The sequence below is a fragment of the Panthera uncia genome, unplaced genomic scaffold (assembly GCF_023721935.1).
Source record: "Panthera uncia isolate 11264 unplaced genomic scaffold, Puncia_PCG_1.0 HiC_scaffold_1799, whole genome shotgun sequence".
In the NCBI taxonomy this organism is placed as follows: domain Eukaryota; kingdom Metazoa; phylum Chordata; class Mammalia; order Carnivora; family Felidae; genus Panthera; species Panthera uncia.
Window position 1 is genome coordinate 1 of NW_026058469.1, and position 10601 is coordinate 10601.

General features: G+C 65.9%; 2 protein-coding genes across 2 annotated transcripts; one reads left to right on the forward strand and one right to left on the reverse strand.

The window, feature by feature from the left end:
• Nucleotides 1–474: 474 nt before the first annotated feature.
• Nucleotides 475–3330, forward strand: LOC125917402 ((E3-independent) E2 ubiquitin-conjugating enzyme-like; the record flags this gene model as incomplete). The annotated part of the gene is made up of 3 exons (XM_049623612.1): nt 475–678; nt 787–844; nt 1008–3330. Coding segments are annotated over 3 exons (933 nt in total), but the record flags the coding sequence as incomplete, so codon positions are not given.
• A 922-nt stretch (nt 3331–4252) lies between these two features.
• LOC125917403 (sphingosine kinase 1-like) lies at nt 4253–7422 on the reverse strand. The gene is made up of 5 exons (XM_049623613.1): nt 6573–7422; nt 6050–6202; nt 5869–5963; nt 5672–5787; nt 4253–5360 (listed from the first exon to the last, which is right to left on the reverse strand). Exons 1-5 carry the CDS (start codon nt 6880–6882, stop codon nt 4571–4573), a joined length of 1464 nt encoding a protein of 487 aa, XP_049479570.1. The 5' UTR covers nt 6883–7422; the 3' UTR covers nt 4253–4570.
• Between the last annotated feature and the right edge of the window lie 3179 nt (nt 7423–10601).

Sequence of the window (10601 nt, forward strand, 5' to 3'; positions counted from 1 at the left end):
GGGGCACCTGGGTGGCTCAGTTGGTTAAGCGGCCGACTTCGGCTCAGGTCATGATCTCGCGGTTCGTGAGTTTGAGCCCCGCATCAGGTTCTGTGCTGACAGCTCAGAGCCTGGAGCCTGCTTCAGATTCTGTGTCTCCCCCTCTCTCTCTGCCCCCGCCCCTGCTCAGGCACCATCTCTCTCTCTCTCTCTCTCTCTCTCTCTCTCTCTCTCTCAAAAATAAACATTAAAAAAATTTCTTTTAATAAAAAATTTTTTTAAAATAAAAGTAGTGACTTAACGGAAAAAAAAGCCTGGTAAAATAAACACAACTTTGGATAATTCTATTTACGCCTGGGGTTAAAAGACGCCGCGTGGCTCTGCACAGAGGTATTTACGTTTAGCTTCTCCGTAGCTGGTAGAGTCTGGAGCCACGCGGGCACCTGCGCTGCAGACCCCCCCCCCCCCACCTCAGCCCTCCCTCCCTCCCTCTAGGACCTCTTCTCAGCCCTGATCAAGGGCCCCACTCGCACCCCCTACGAGGACGGCCTCTACTTGTTTGACATCCAGCTCCCCAACATCTACCCAGCCGTGCCCCCCCACTTCTGCTACCTCTCCCAGTGCAGTGGCCGCCTGAACCCCAACCTGTATGACAACGGGAAGGTGTGCGTCAGCCTCCTGGGCACCTGGATCGGAAAGGTGACTACGGTGCCAGGAGCCGGGTGGGAACGGGGGAGGGCGGCGGGGGGGGGGGAGGGCGGGGTGTCGGGGCCGGAGCTGACGAGGCTGTGCGCGTGTGCATTCCAGGGCACAGAGAGGTGGACGAGCAAATCCAGCCTCCTCCAGGTGCTCATCTCCATCCAAGGTACGGCGGGCAGGGTGCGGGGCGCCGGTGGGGAGAGCCGCTGGAGGGTGCGGTGCCGCTGGCCTCCGTGTCCTCCCCGTCCCGCCTGTAGCTCTGGCCGGCCCTGGAGTTCTCGGGCCGGCCCTGACGGGCTTCTCACCCCCCCCCCCACCCCCACCCCCAGGTCTAATCCTGGTGAATGAACCGTACTACAACGAGGCGGGCTTCGACAGCGACCGGGGCCTGCAGGAGGGGTATGAGAACAGTCGCTGCTACAACGAGATGGCGCTCATCCGAGTGGTGCAGTCCATGACCCAGTTGGTGCGGCGGCCGCCCGAGGTCTTCGAGCAGGAGATCCGGCAACACTTCAGCACCGGTGGCTGGCGGCTGGTGAACCGCATCGAGTCCTGGCTGGAAACCCGCGCCCTGCCGGAGAGGGCCCAGGCGCTGCCCAACGGGATCCCCAAGGACGGCGGCTCCCCGGAGCCACCCGCCGTGGCCGAGCTCTCGGACCACGGCCGAGAGGAAGCTGAGGACGGAGGGCTGTTCCCCGGAGAGGCCTCCCAGGGCTCAGACTCGGAGGGCGGCGCCCAGGGCCCGGCCTCGGCCAGCAGGGACCGCACAGACCAGACTGCGGAGGCAGCGCCCGACGCCCCGGTGCCCCCCAGTGTCAGACCAAAGAAGCGGAGGAAGAGCTACCGGAGCTTCTTGCCCGAGAAGAGCGGCTACCCTGACATCGGCTTCCCTCTCTTCCCACTCTCTAAGGGTTTCATCAAGAGCATCCGGGGCGTCCTGACGCAGTTCCGGGCCGCTCTGCTAGAGGCGGGCATGCCTGAGAGCGCGGGGGACCAGTAGCCGCCGGCCCTCGAGGAAGAAGCGTCGCGTGGGGAGAGGCCAGCCGCTGCCCGCTCGCTCCCTCCCCCGGAACCTTCCATCTTCCCGTTTTCTCCTCTGTCCCCAACGCGAAAGCCCCTCGCTGCCCTCTCCCCGAGGTGAGTTTGATGCTGAAGTGCAAGAAGTTTCACGAGATGCTGCCGTTTCTTTTCCGAAGCAATCTTCCAACAGGCCGGTGCCCTGTGGCAAAGAGAATCTGAAACCTGTTGCTGATTTTCCACTTGTCACCCAGGCAGGGCGTCCCGGCACTTGCTCCCTCGCCGTCCCCGTCTCAAGGCGGAGGTGGGGTCTTCCTAGGGCCTGGCTCGGGGGCTCGCTCTGCCCCACGAGCCGTGCAGCTCAGCCGCAGGACGAGTGGGTGTGCCTTGCATGAAGTGTGGGTTGCTCCAGCGTTTCCCCCCTCGTCCCTTTCAACCTCTTCGGTGCCCCACAGCGTCCCCGTTCCTGGGTCCTCCCGCTGCCACCGCCACCGGATCCTCCCTTGTCTCCCCCCCCCCCCCCCCCCCCCCCCCCCCCCAGCTGGGGAGTTGTGGCTGCCGTCGCCGACTCCTGGCTCTGCTCTGGACCTTTCACAGGATAACCCTCAGGCTGTTGAACTTGCTCTCTCAGAGAGGTTGGGACCAGGCCGGGTTCAGGGTGACACCCGGGAGAGGTGGTGGTGGCCCTTGCGCATAACATGGAATGAGGACCAGGTTGCTGCTGGAAAAGAAGACAGCTGTAGGTGCCTTGCTCTTGCGTCCCAGGTGGCTGGGGGCTCCGCAGTGCTGGCATGCCGGCCTCAGCGCTTGGGCCGAAGCCGGTCTGCTCCCTGCCCCGTCCCGCCCCGGGGGCCCTAGGAGGCAGGGCAGCGGCACAGACCAGGCCGGGGCAGGTGCCGGGGCCCCTCCCGCAGACTCTGCCCCTCCCACCATCACATGCTAACCCTGGGAGGTGACATAGAAGGAACCGGCTCTTTCTCTCTCTCTCTCTCTCTCTCTCTCTCTCTCTCTTTCTCGGTTGAGGATGAGGCCTCCTGTTGCTTACAAACTCTGCAGGCTCAATCTGGGGAGAGAGAGGTGGCCGACAGGGGTTCTCCTCCCTCGCAGAGACAGGCCCAGAGGTTTACAAGTTTTCTAAGCTTTTGATAATGTGAAGCTCCAGGTTAAGAGGATGCTGTTGAGCACATTGCAGCTATGTAATTTTTGGTGTATGTATGTAATATTTAAGGTTGAAAGAAAATAAATCTCAAAAGCAAAGATACTAACTCTTATTAGAAAAAAAAAGACAAAAAAAAAAAAAAGAAGCCAAAGCATAATGCGTCTTGTCCGCCTTCCGCTGGCTCCACACCTGTGCTGTGCCGTAACCACCCGGCGGGCAGCGGCCGCAGGGAAGGACGGAGCCGGGCCGCGGCATTTGGAGCCCTGAGTCGGTATCTTGTTCGAGAGACATCTAGAGTGGCGGGGCTGTGCTTCCCGGTGCGTTGTTCATGTGGGGATGTGAATGCCTACTGCTTACGATACCTGTATAAAGTGCTGTGTGATTAAACTTTTTTTTTACTTGCATTTTTTTCGTTTGGCTCATTACAATGTACAAAAAAGACAAGGTGGCACCATTAAACCTGCCTCTGCCATTCATCTGGGCTCTGTCGCCTTTCTTCCCCTCTGGGGCACCTCACGCACACCTCCCCAGGGGAGGGCAAGACCGGTTGCCAGGAAGGTTCACGGCAGCGGCACCTCGCACCCACCCGCTCTGCTTCCGCGCCTTCTGCGCGTCCAGTCCTAGGACTCGCTGGCGTCCGGGGGCCGGGAGCCCGGGATCTAGTTCAGCGGGTCAGTGCTGTTCGTGGGCAAGGCTCGCGTCCCATTCTTCAAGGGCCAGTGTTGGGCAATGTCTGCCAGCAGCGGCTGGGGTCCCGGGGGCCCGTAATTGACCGGCCCGGCCAGGTCAACTCCTTCCAGATGCTGGGGGAGCGGACATCGGAGCACCTGGCCTGGGCTTTACGCCAAAACGGTGACCAGCTCGGGGGCCCGGTATGTGCCCCTCCTGCTGTTTCCTTTTAACTCCTGCCCATGGGGGGATAGGGGCAGGGTAGGGTAGAGGAGGTGGAGGAGGCCGGGGGAGCCCTAGAGCCCTCACTGGAGGGATAAGACTCCTTTCCAAAGGGAGTAACTACCTCCCATTTTGACTTTGTTGCCAATTTCCCTAATGCCCCCGAAATCGGAGACATTTTCCCTTTTTGCGGAGACTGACTGGCTGTGTGGCCCTGGGTGAGACACTAGATCTGAGTGTCTGTCTTCCATATGGGGTTAGGCAGTTGGCTGAGCTCCCTGGCTTCTCCCAGGCCAAAGGCGGGATGATCATTGGGGCAGGGCCCTAACCTCCGCAAAAAAAGAGAAAAAGGAAAACCCGGACTAGCCCTGGTCCCGTGCCCACCACCAAAATGACTATTAGCAGGGGTCAGTATCCTGCCGTGTCCAATCCAGGAGGCACCACTGGGCATCGCTAACGTTAAGTTCTAGACCCCACTCCCTCCCCCAACACCTGGAATAACACCAGTAGGCTGGGAGGGTCGCTTTATTTGTGTTTTGATTCATGGGGTGGGGCTCCCAGGACAAAACGGGACTGGCTCCCATAGGCAGGGGCGGGGGGCAACCGGCTGGGCTCCTGGCCCAGAGCCTCATTCTGGCCTTTGGGAGGCAGAGCCCGGCCTCCCAAAGCAAGTCCTCCGCCTTCCCACCTTCTCCAGGGGTCCGCTTGCTCCTCCTCCCCACCACCACACGAGCTGGGGACAGGCCCTCCGGTCCTGGGGGAAGGGGAGAGGATCCTGAGCTCGGAGTAGACCAAGCAGGCTAAGGCACGACAAGGCCCGTGGAGTCATAAGGGCTTTTCTGGAGGGGATCCCCGCCCAGGCTTCTGGCCGGGTGGGGGCTCCGCGCAGCCACTGACCATCCAGATGCAGTTCGCGTGCACCTGGCCCTGCACAGCCTCGCTGACCAACAACTCCCCGTCGGCGGCAAACACACCCTTCCCATCCTTGGGCTCCAGGCGGAAGGCGACCACGGGCGCGTACACCAAGTAGGGACAGGCCTGCTCCAAGTGCCTCCCCTTCTCCATGGCCAGGAAGAGGCGCAGCAGCGTGGCCCGAGACACGCCCGCCCGCACGTAGAACAGGTGCATGGTGCCGGCGGCAGAGCGGCCCATCGGGGCGGCGAACATCTCGCTGCCCAGGTGCGAGTGCAGCAACGCCAGCACCAGCACGAAGTCCTGCTCCGGCACCACCGTCCAGTGCGCGGGCACCGGCTCCTCCAGGGGTACGAGGTGCGCGTCCGTGGGGCCCTGCTGGTCCTGCCGGCCCACTGCAGGGGAGGCGGGCACCCCGGGGACCCCCCTTCCTGCGGGGAGGTAGGCCAGTCGGCCCCGGTACACGCGCAGCGCCGCCAGGCGCAGGAAGGTGCCCAGAGTGAAGCGGAGCTCCCCGAGGCGCCGAAACTTCTCGCTCTCCAGATCCACGTCAGCGATGAAGCCCCAAGACAGGCTAAGCACGGAGAAGAGGCGCAGGCCCGAGGCGGTCTGCAGTGACAGGAGGTTCATGGGCTCCAGCAGCCGGCGGCACAGCAGCAGGGTGCAGTTGGTCAAGAGGTCCTCGTTAGTCACCTGCTCGTAGCTGCGGGGGCGAGAGGTCGGAGGGAGTGAGGCCGGAGCCCTCGCGCATCCTCCCCTTCCGCCGCCTGGGGACTCGAGGCAGGCAAAGCAACACCGGGTCCCTAGGGAGTTAGTCGGTAGGAATGACAGAGGGGGCAGGTGGATGGAGGCAGCCAGCTGGAGTGACCGAGAGAGGGCCCCGGAACACAGCGTGGAGGCTCCCGAGAAGAGGGAACAGAAGTTACCCTGGGATACGGGGACTTAGAAAAGAAAACCTGGCAGGAGGGCGGCATGGAGGAGAAACTGAGGCCCCCTCGGACCCTGGGCTCTCACCCGGCATAATGGTTCAAAGAAGCTGCCAGTGCGTTGCCGGAGCCAGCTGGGAGGCTACACAGGGGCTTCCGGATGGCAGTCTCCCAGTCGGGCCGCTCCATGAGCCCGTTCACCACCTGTTGGAGCACGGGTGGCCTCAGCCTGGGGGGCACCCCGCCCCCCACCACCCACACCCAGTCTCTTGGGGCGGGCCTCACCTCGAACATCAGCCCGTCTCCAGACATGACCACCAGCGCGTCCCAGCGCCCCAGCTCCAACCCCTGCACCAGCTCCCGAGCGTGGTTCCGACGCTCTGTGGAGAGACCGGGTGGCCCCGAGGGTATGTATGGGGGACAGTGGCCGGGATTGCTCCCTGCCACCCCTCGGGGAGGCACTCACCAGTGAGCATCAGCGTGAAGGAGATGCCGGCCTGGGCCAGCAGGGGCTGCACGTGGCTCCAGAAGAGCTGCAGCGCCTTGCCCTTGCCTCCGCGCGGGTTTAGCAGGACCAGCACGCGGCACCGCTCGGGCAGCAGGCTCCCGCCGCCGCCCGCTGTAAAAACAAACCCCAAAAGACCGCGTCCCCAAGCGGCCACTAGGGGGCCGCGGATCACAAAAGGGGTACTTGGGGTGGAAACGTGGGGCCTGATGAACTCCCCCGGTAACTGATCCAACAGATCCCCGCCGGAGGCAGCGGCCTTCCAGGGGGGAGCTCCGGGAGCGGGAGGGAGCACCGTGCCCTTGCCACCCCGGCTCTTGGCTCACACCCGGCCAGCTTCTGGCCTCGTCGGGAAAAGTGTTTCGACTGTCCCCCAGCCAGCCCCTTCTTTTTTTTGCCCAGCTGACTCTGGCCATTCTTCCTGGCAAGGGCGGAAGGGCCACCCACCCTCAGCCCCCCCCCCCCCCCCCGGGACCCCACAAACCTGGATCCATAACCTCGTCCCGCGGCTCCAGCTGCCAGGGCGCCCCCAGCGCCGTTGGGGGGCTGCCCGCGGCGGCGGCTCCTGCCTTCAGCTCCTTATCGGTGCCGCCCAGGCGGGCGACGCGGTGCGGGCTGAGGGGCTCGCCCTTCCCGCCCGGAGTCGGGGCCGCGGAGGTACCGGCGTCATCCCCTGCGGCTGCGGGATCTGAGGGAGAGGAGACAGCGCTGGCGGAGTCCCGGGCGGCCCCCAGAGATGGGCAGCGCCCAGCTAGGTCCTCGGGCCGCGCGCGGGGAGCCGCGCTCTCTGGCATCGCCTAGTCCTCCGAGAGGTCCAAAGAGCCGAGGTCTGGCGCCACCAAGGGCGCCCCCGTCCTAGAACTGAGCCCCCCCCCCCCCCCGCCCCTCCACTCTCAGAGGCGAAGGGTCTCTCTTCCTGGGGACTCTCCTCCCTGGGGGCCTCGGGTTCCGGCCCGACGATGAGGCACAGCCCCGTGGCTCTGTCGGTCGCACCAGCTCCTCACCCCCCGGGGACTGCCAGAGGGAGGGGAGTCCGGTTGCGTAAAAATCCCAGAACGTGAGCGGGCATCGCGGGGCGCGAAGTTGGGCGCGAGCGATCGCCGCCCCGAGCCACCCCCGGCGGGCCGGGGCCACAACCGCGAGCTCCAGAGCGGCGGGGGTCGCCGCGCGCGCCTCCCGAGGCCCCGCGACGCTGCCCGGACGCGCGCCGTGCTCGTGGGAGCCGCGCCGGGGTCGCGCGAGGGCCGAGCCCGAGCCCCGCGGCCGGCCGTCGCCTCCCTCAGCCGAGCGCCGAGTGGGCGCCCAGGAGCCACGAGCGGCGAGAAGGCAGGGCGGGCGGCCCTACCCAGTCGGTCCGGTTTGCTGGGGAGGAGCCACCTCCGTTCCCTACAGTGGCCGAGGGCGGAACTCAGCCCGTCCCGGGCTCAGCCTCACGTCTGGGCGACGACCGGAGCGCCGGACTAACGCGGACTCCACGGCCCCGCCGCCTCTGGCCTCAAACTTTTAGCTCAACTTCGCCGCCAGGCGCCGCCGCGCTGGGAGGGCGCTGTGCCTCTGCGCCCGGCCTGGCCACACCCCGCGCTCCCCCGCGCTCCCGGGGGTGGAACCGGCGCCTGGCGCGGCCAGGGCCTGCCCGCCCCCGGCCTCCCGCACTGTCGGCCCCCGCGGCTCGGCCCCGCGCTGACGCTTGGCCGGATCTCGGGGCCCGGCCGCGCGCGCGCGCGCGCGCGCCCGCCGCTCAGACTGGGCGACCGGCGAGAAGGCGGCGCCGCGGCCCGGCTGGAGTCGGCGAGGCGCAGAGCCCGGGGTCCGGCCACGAGCGGCGGCCGCGAGCTCAGAGTCCCGGACGCGCAAGGGTGAACGCGCAGCGCGGGCCCCGCGCGAACTCGCCGCGCCGCCCGAAGTCCGAGCCGCCCCTGTGGGGCTCCAGGCGCGCGCGGCTCAGCGCTCCGGGCGGACCCTCGGCTGCCCCTGGACGCTGCGACCTCCCGCCCCGGGATCGTCCCCCTTCGTGCGCCCCACCGCAGCCCCCCGGAATTCGAGGCCCAGACCCCACCGGGTACCCCTCCTCTGTGCCGGGGCGTCTCTGCTGCCGCGCCCGTTCTCCCCCGGAGGATTATTTTTGGCTTCCCGGCGCGGCAGCCCGGTCGCGCAGCCACCGAGCCCACGGCAGTCAGGCGCGCCGTCGGGGGGCGGGGGGAGGGGACAGGGGACCCGCCGGGGTGGGGGTGGGGGTGGGGGGGGGGGGTGGCTGCTGTCCGGAGGAGGGGGCCTTGTCAAGAACCTTAAAATTTGGATCTTTTCCCCCAGAGGAAACCATCGAGGCTCACCGGGGCGAGAGAAGCTGTCCCGCAGCAGGCGATCCAGTCCCACGCCCCTCACCCGCCGTGAGGTGTGAACAAGGTCTAGGGGTCCCCGTCGGCATCGGAGAGCCAAACCGCGGCGGAGTGTCCCCCGCCGCCTCCCCTGGCTCAGTGGGAAGATGCAAGCGCGCCGGGGGGAACCTTCACTTCGACGGAGGCAGAGCGGGGAGCGCGAGTCAGTGCGTGCGTGAGAGATATACATACATATCAGGAGAAAGTGTCTGACCTGAACGTGTCCGCGACCAACTCGAGTTGAGTCCCCGGGGGGGTTATCTGCGGAGACCCGGAGGAGGAAGGGGTCAAAGCCGACTAGGTGCCCTGACCAGGTGAGGCCAAAGTTAGGAAAGGCCTAACGCCTGTAGCGGGCGGAGGTGGTCCCGGCCCAGGCTGCTGCGGGCTCGCGCGCCCGCACCCGCAGCCACGCGGCCCACGCACACCTGGCACTTCTCAACGCCCCCGAAAGTCGCAACTCGGGCACGCCTCCGCGGGGTCTCTTCCGGGGAACGCAGGCAGCGGGTCCCGGTTTCCCGGCACCCGGGGGGGGGGGGGGGGCGGAGCCCGCGGTCGCCGGCTAGGAGGGAGGCGCGGGCCCGGGGACCCGCGGCTCGGCGCGCGTCGCAGCGGTGCGCGCTTCCGCCTTGCGCGGCCCCCGGGCGGCCCTGGCTGGGTCCCGAGCGTCCCGAGCGCGTTCCGAGAAAGTGACTCAGCGATGCGCTCGAGGGTCGAGAAACTCCGTAAAACTAAGAACGTGGGGAGGGAGCTGGAGCGCCATCACCCTCTCGCAGCGCCGCGGCCGCGGTCTGGTCTTGAACCTCCGGGCCCGCCACCCCCACTCCGCAGGAAACCGGCACGGGAAGGGCAGCGCTGCAGCCGCAGTGCCGCGGTCACGCGACGCGGGGACGCGAGCGGCGGCGGAGGAGGAGGCTCAGTGCGGGAGCCTGAGGACCTGATCCAGCCCACCCGCCCCTCCCCCCTGCTCCCCTCCTCCCCTTCCCGCCCTTCCGTCCCCGCTCTTCCCCTCCGGCGCAGGCTAGGGTCTAAGTCTGGATTAGGCGCTTTCGAAAAAGCGGGACGCGCTTTTTTCCCCCTGAGATCTCGGCCTTGGAGGGAGGTGGCTACGGAGAAGGCCAGGCCAGCCTCCCCCTTCCCCCATCAGGCCTGAAGAGCCGCTGCTTTAAACCTTGGAGTCTGGTGGGAAACTGAGGCACAGGGAAGGGAAGATGTGGCTGTGCATGAGTCCATGGTGAGAAAGCTCGCCTGCTACAGGGTCCCGCGCTTCCTCCAGGCGCCCCAGGCTGGAGCCCCGCCGGAGTCGCAGGGAGTCGGGTGGAGGCGGGGTTGACCAGAAACCTTGCGGGCGAGGGGAGGCGGGGCAGCCTTTTGGGCTCTTTATCCGGCCTCCGGGGGCCCAGTGGGAGGGAGGTGAAGGGCAAAGCCCTCTGGCCCGGGTTCCAGTCTGCACAATGGCTCCTCTGTCCTCCCTGGCGCCTCTTCTCCTGCCCCCCTCACCTCCACGGCCCCCGCTGTAACCCCCCTCATTCTTGTCAGTCACCTCCCGGCTCCCAGGCCGCCTCTCCCCAGCCTCTCTCTAAAGAACCTTATCTGATGCAGAAACTCACCCATCAGCAGCCCTGGCCCAAGAGACAGGATTGGGCAAGCACAAGATGCTTGTGGCCCTTTGACAATCGGGGGCACCCAAACCCCGAGAGGTGAAGGGTCTTGCCCTAGCTGTCAAACCAAGTCCCAACAGAGCGGAGAAGTAAATCCAGGAGTCCTGCCTCCCAGCCGGGAAGACAGACCTCTTGCTGATTAAGTTTGAGTATCCTATCGATTGACCCGGTAGGTGGCCTGCCCCAATGAGAAAGAAAACCAGAGAAAGAAAACGTCTTGAAGCCCTCTCCAGGCTTCCTCCCCCAAGCCTAGTCCTAGCAACCAGCCCCCGTGCCCAGCAAGGCCCACCAGGCTTGATCTGACCAGATTGCCACGGGGTAGCTCGGCTTGAAGGCAATACCTGTCTCACAGGTCAGAGAGACTGCCTTTCCATCTCTCCCAGCCACCTCTTCCTCCCCCAGGCAGCCTCCCCAGGGAGACACTCCTGAGAGCCTCTCTTCTGCTTCAGAGAAAGAAAGCAGGCATTCACTGGGCCCAGC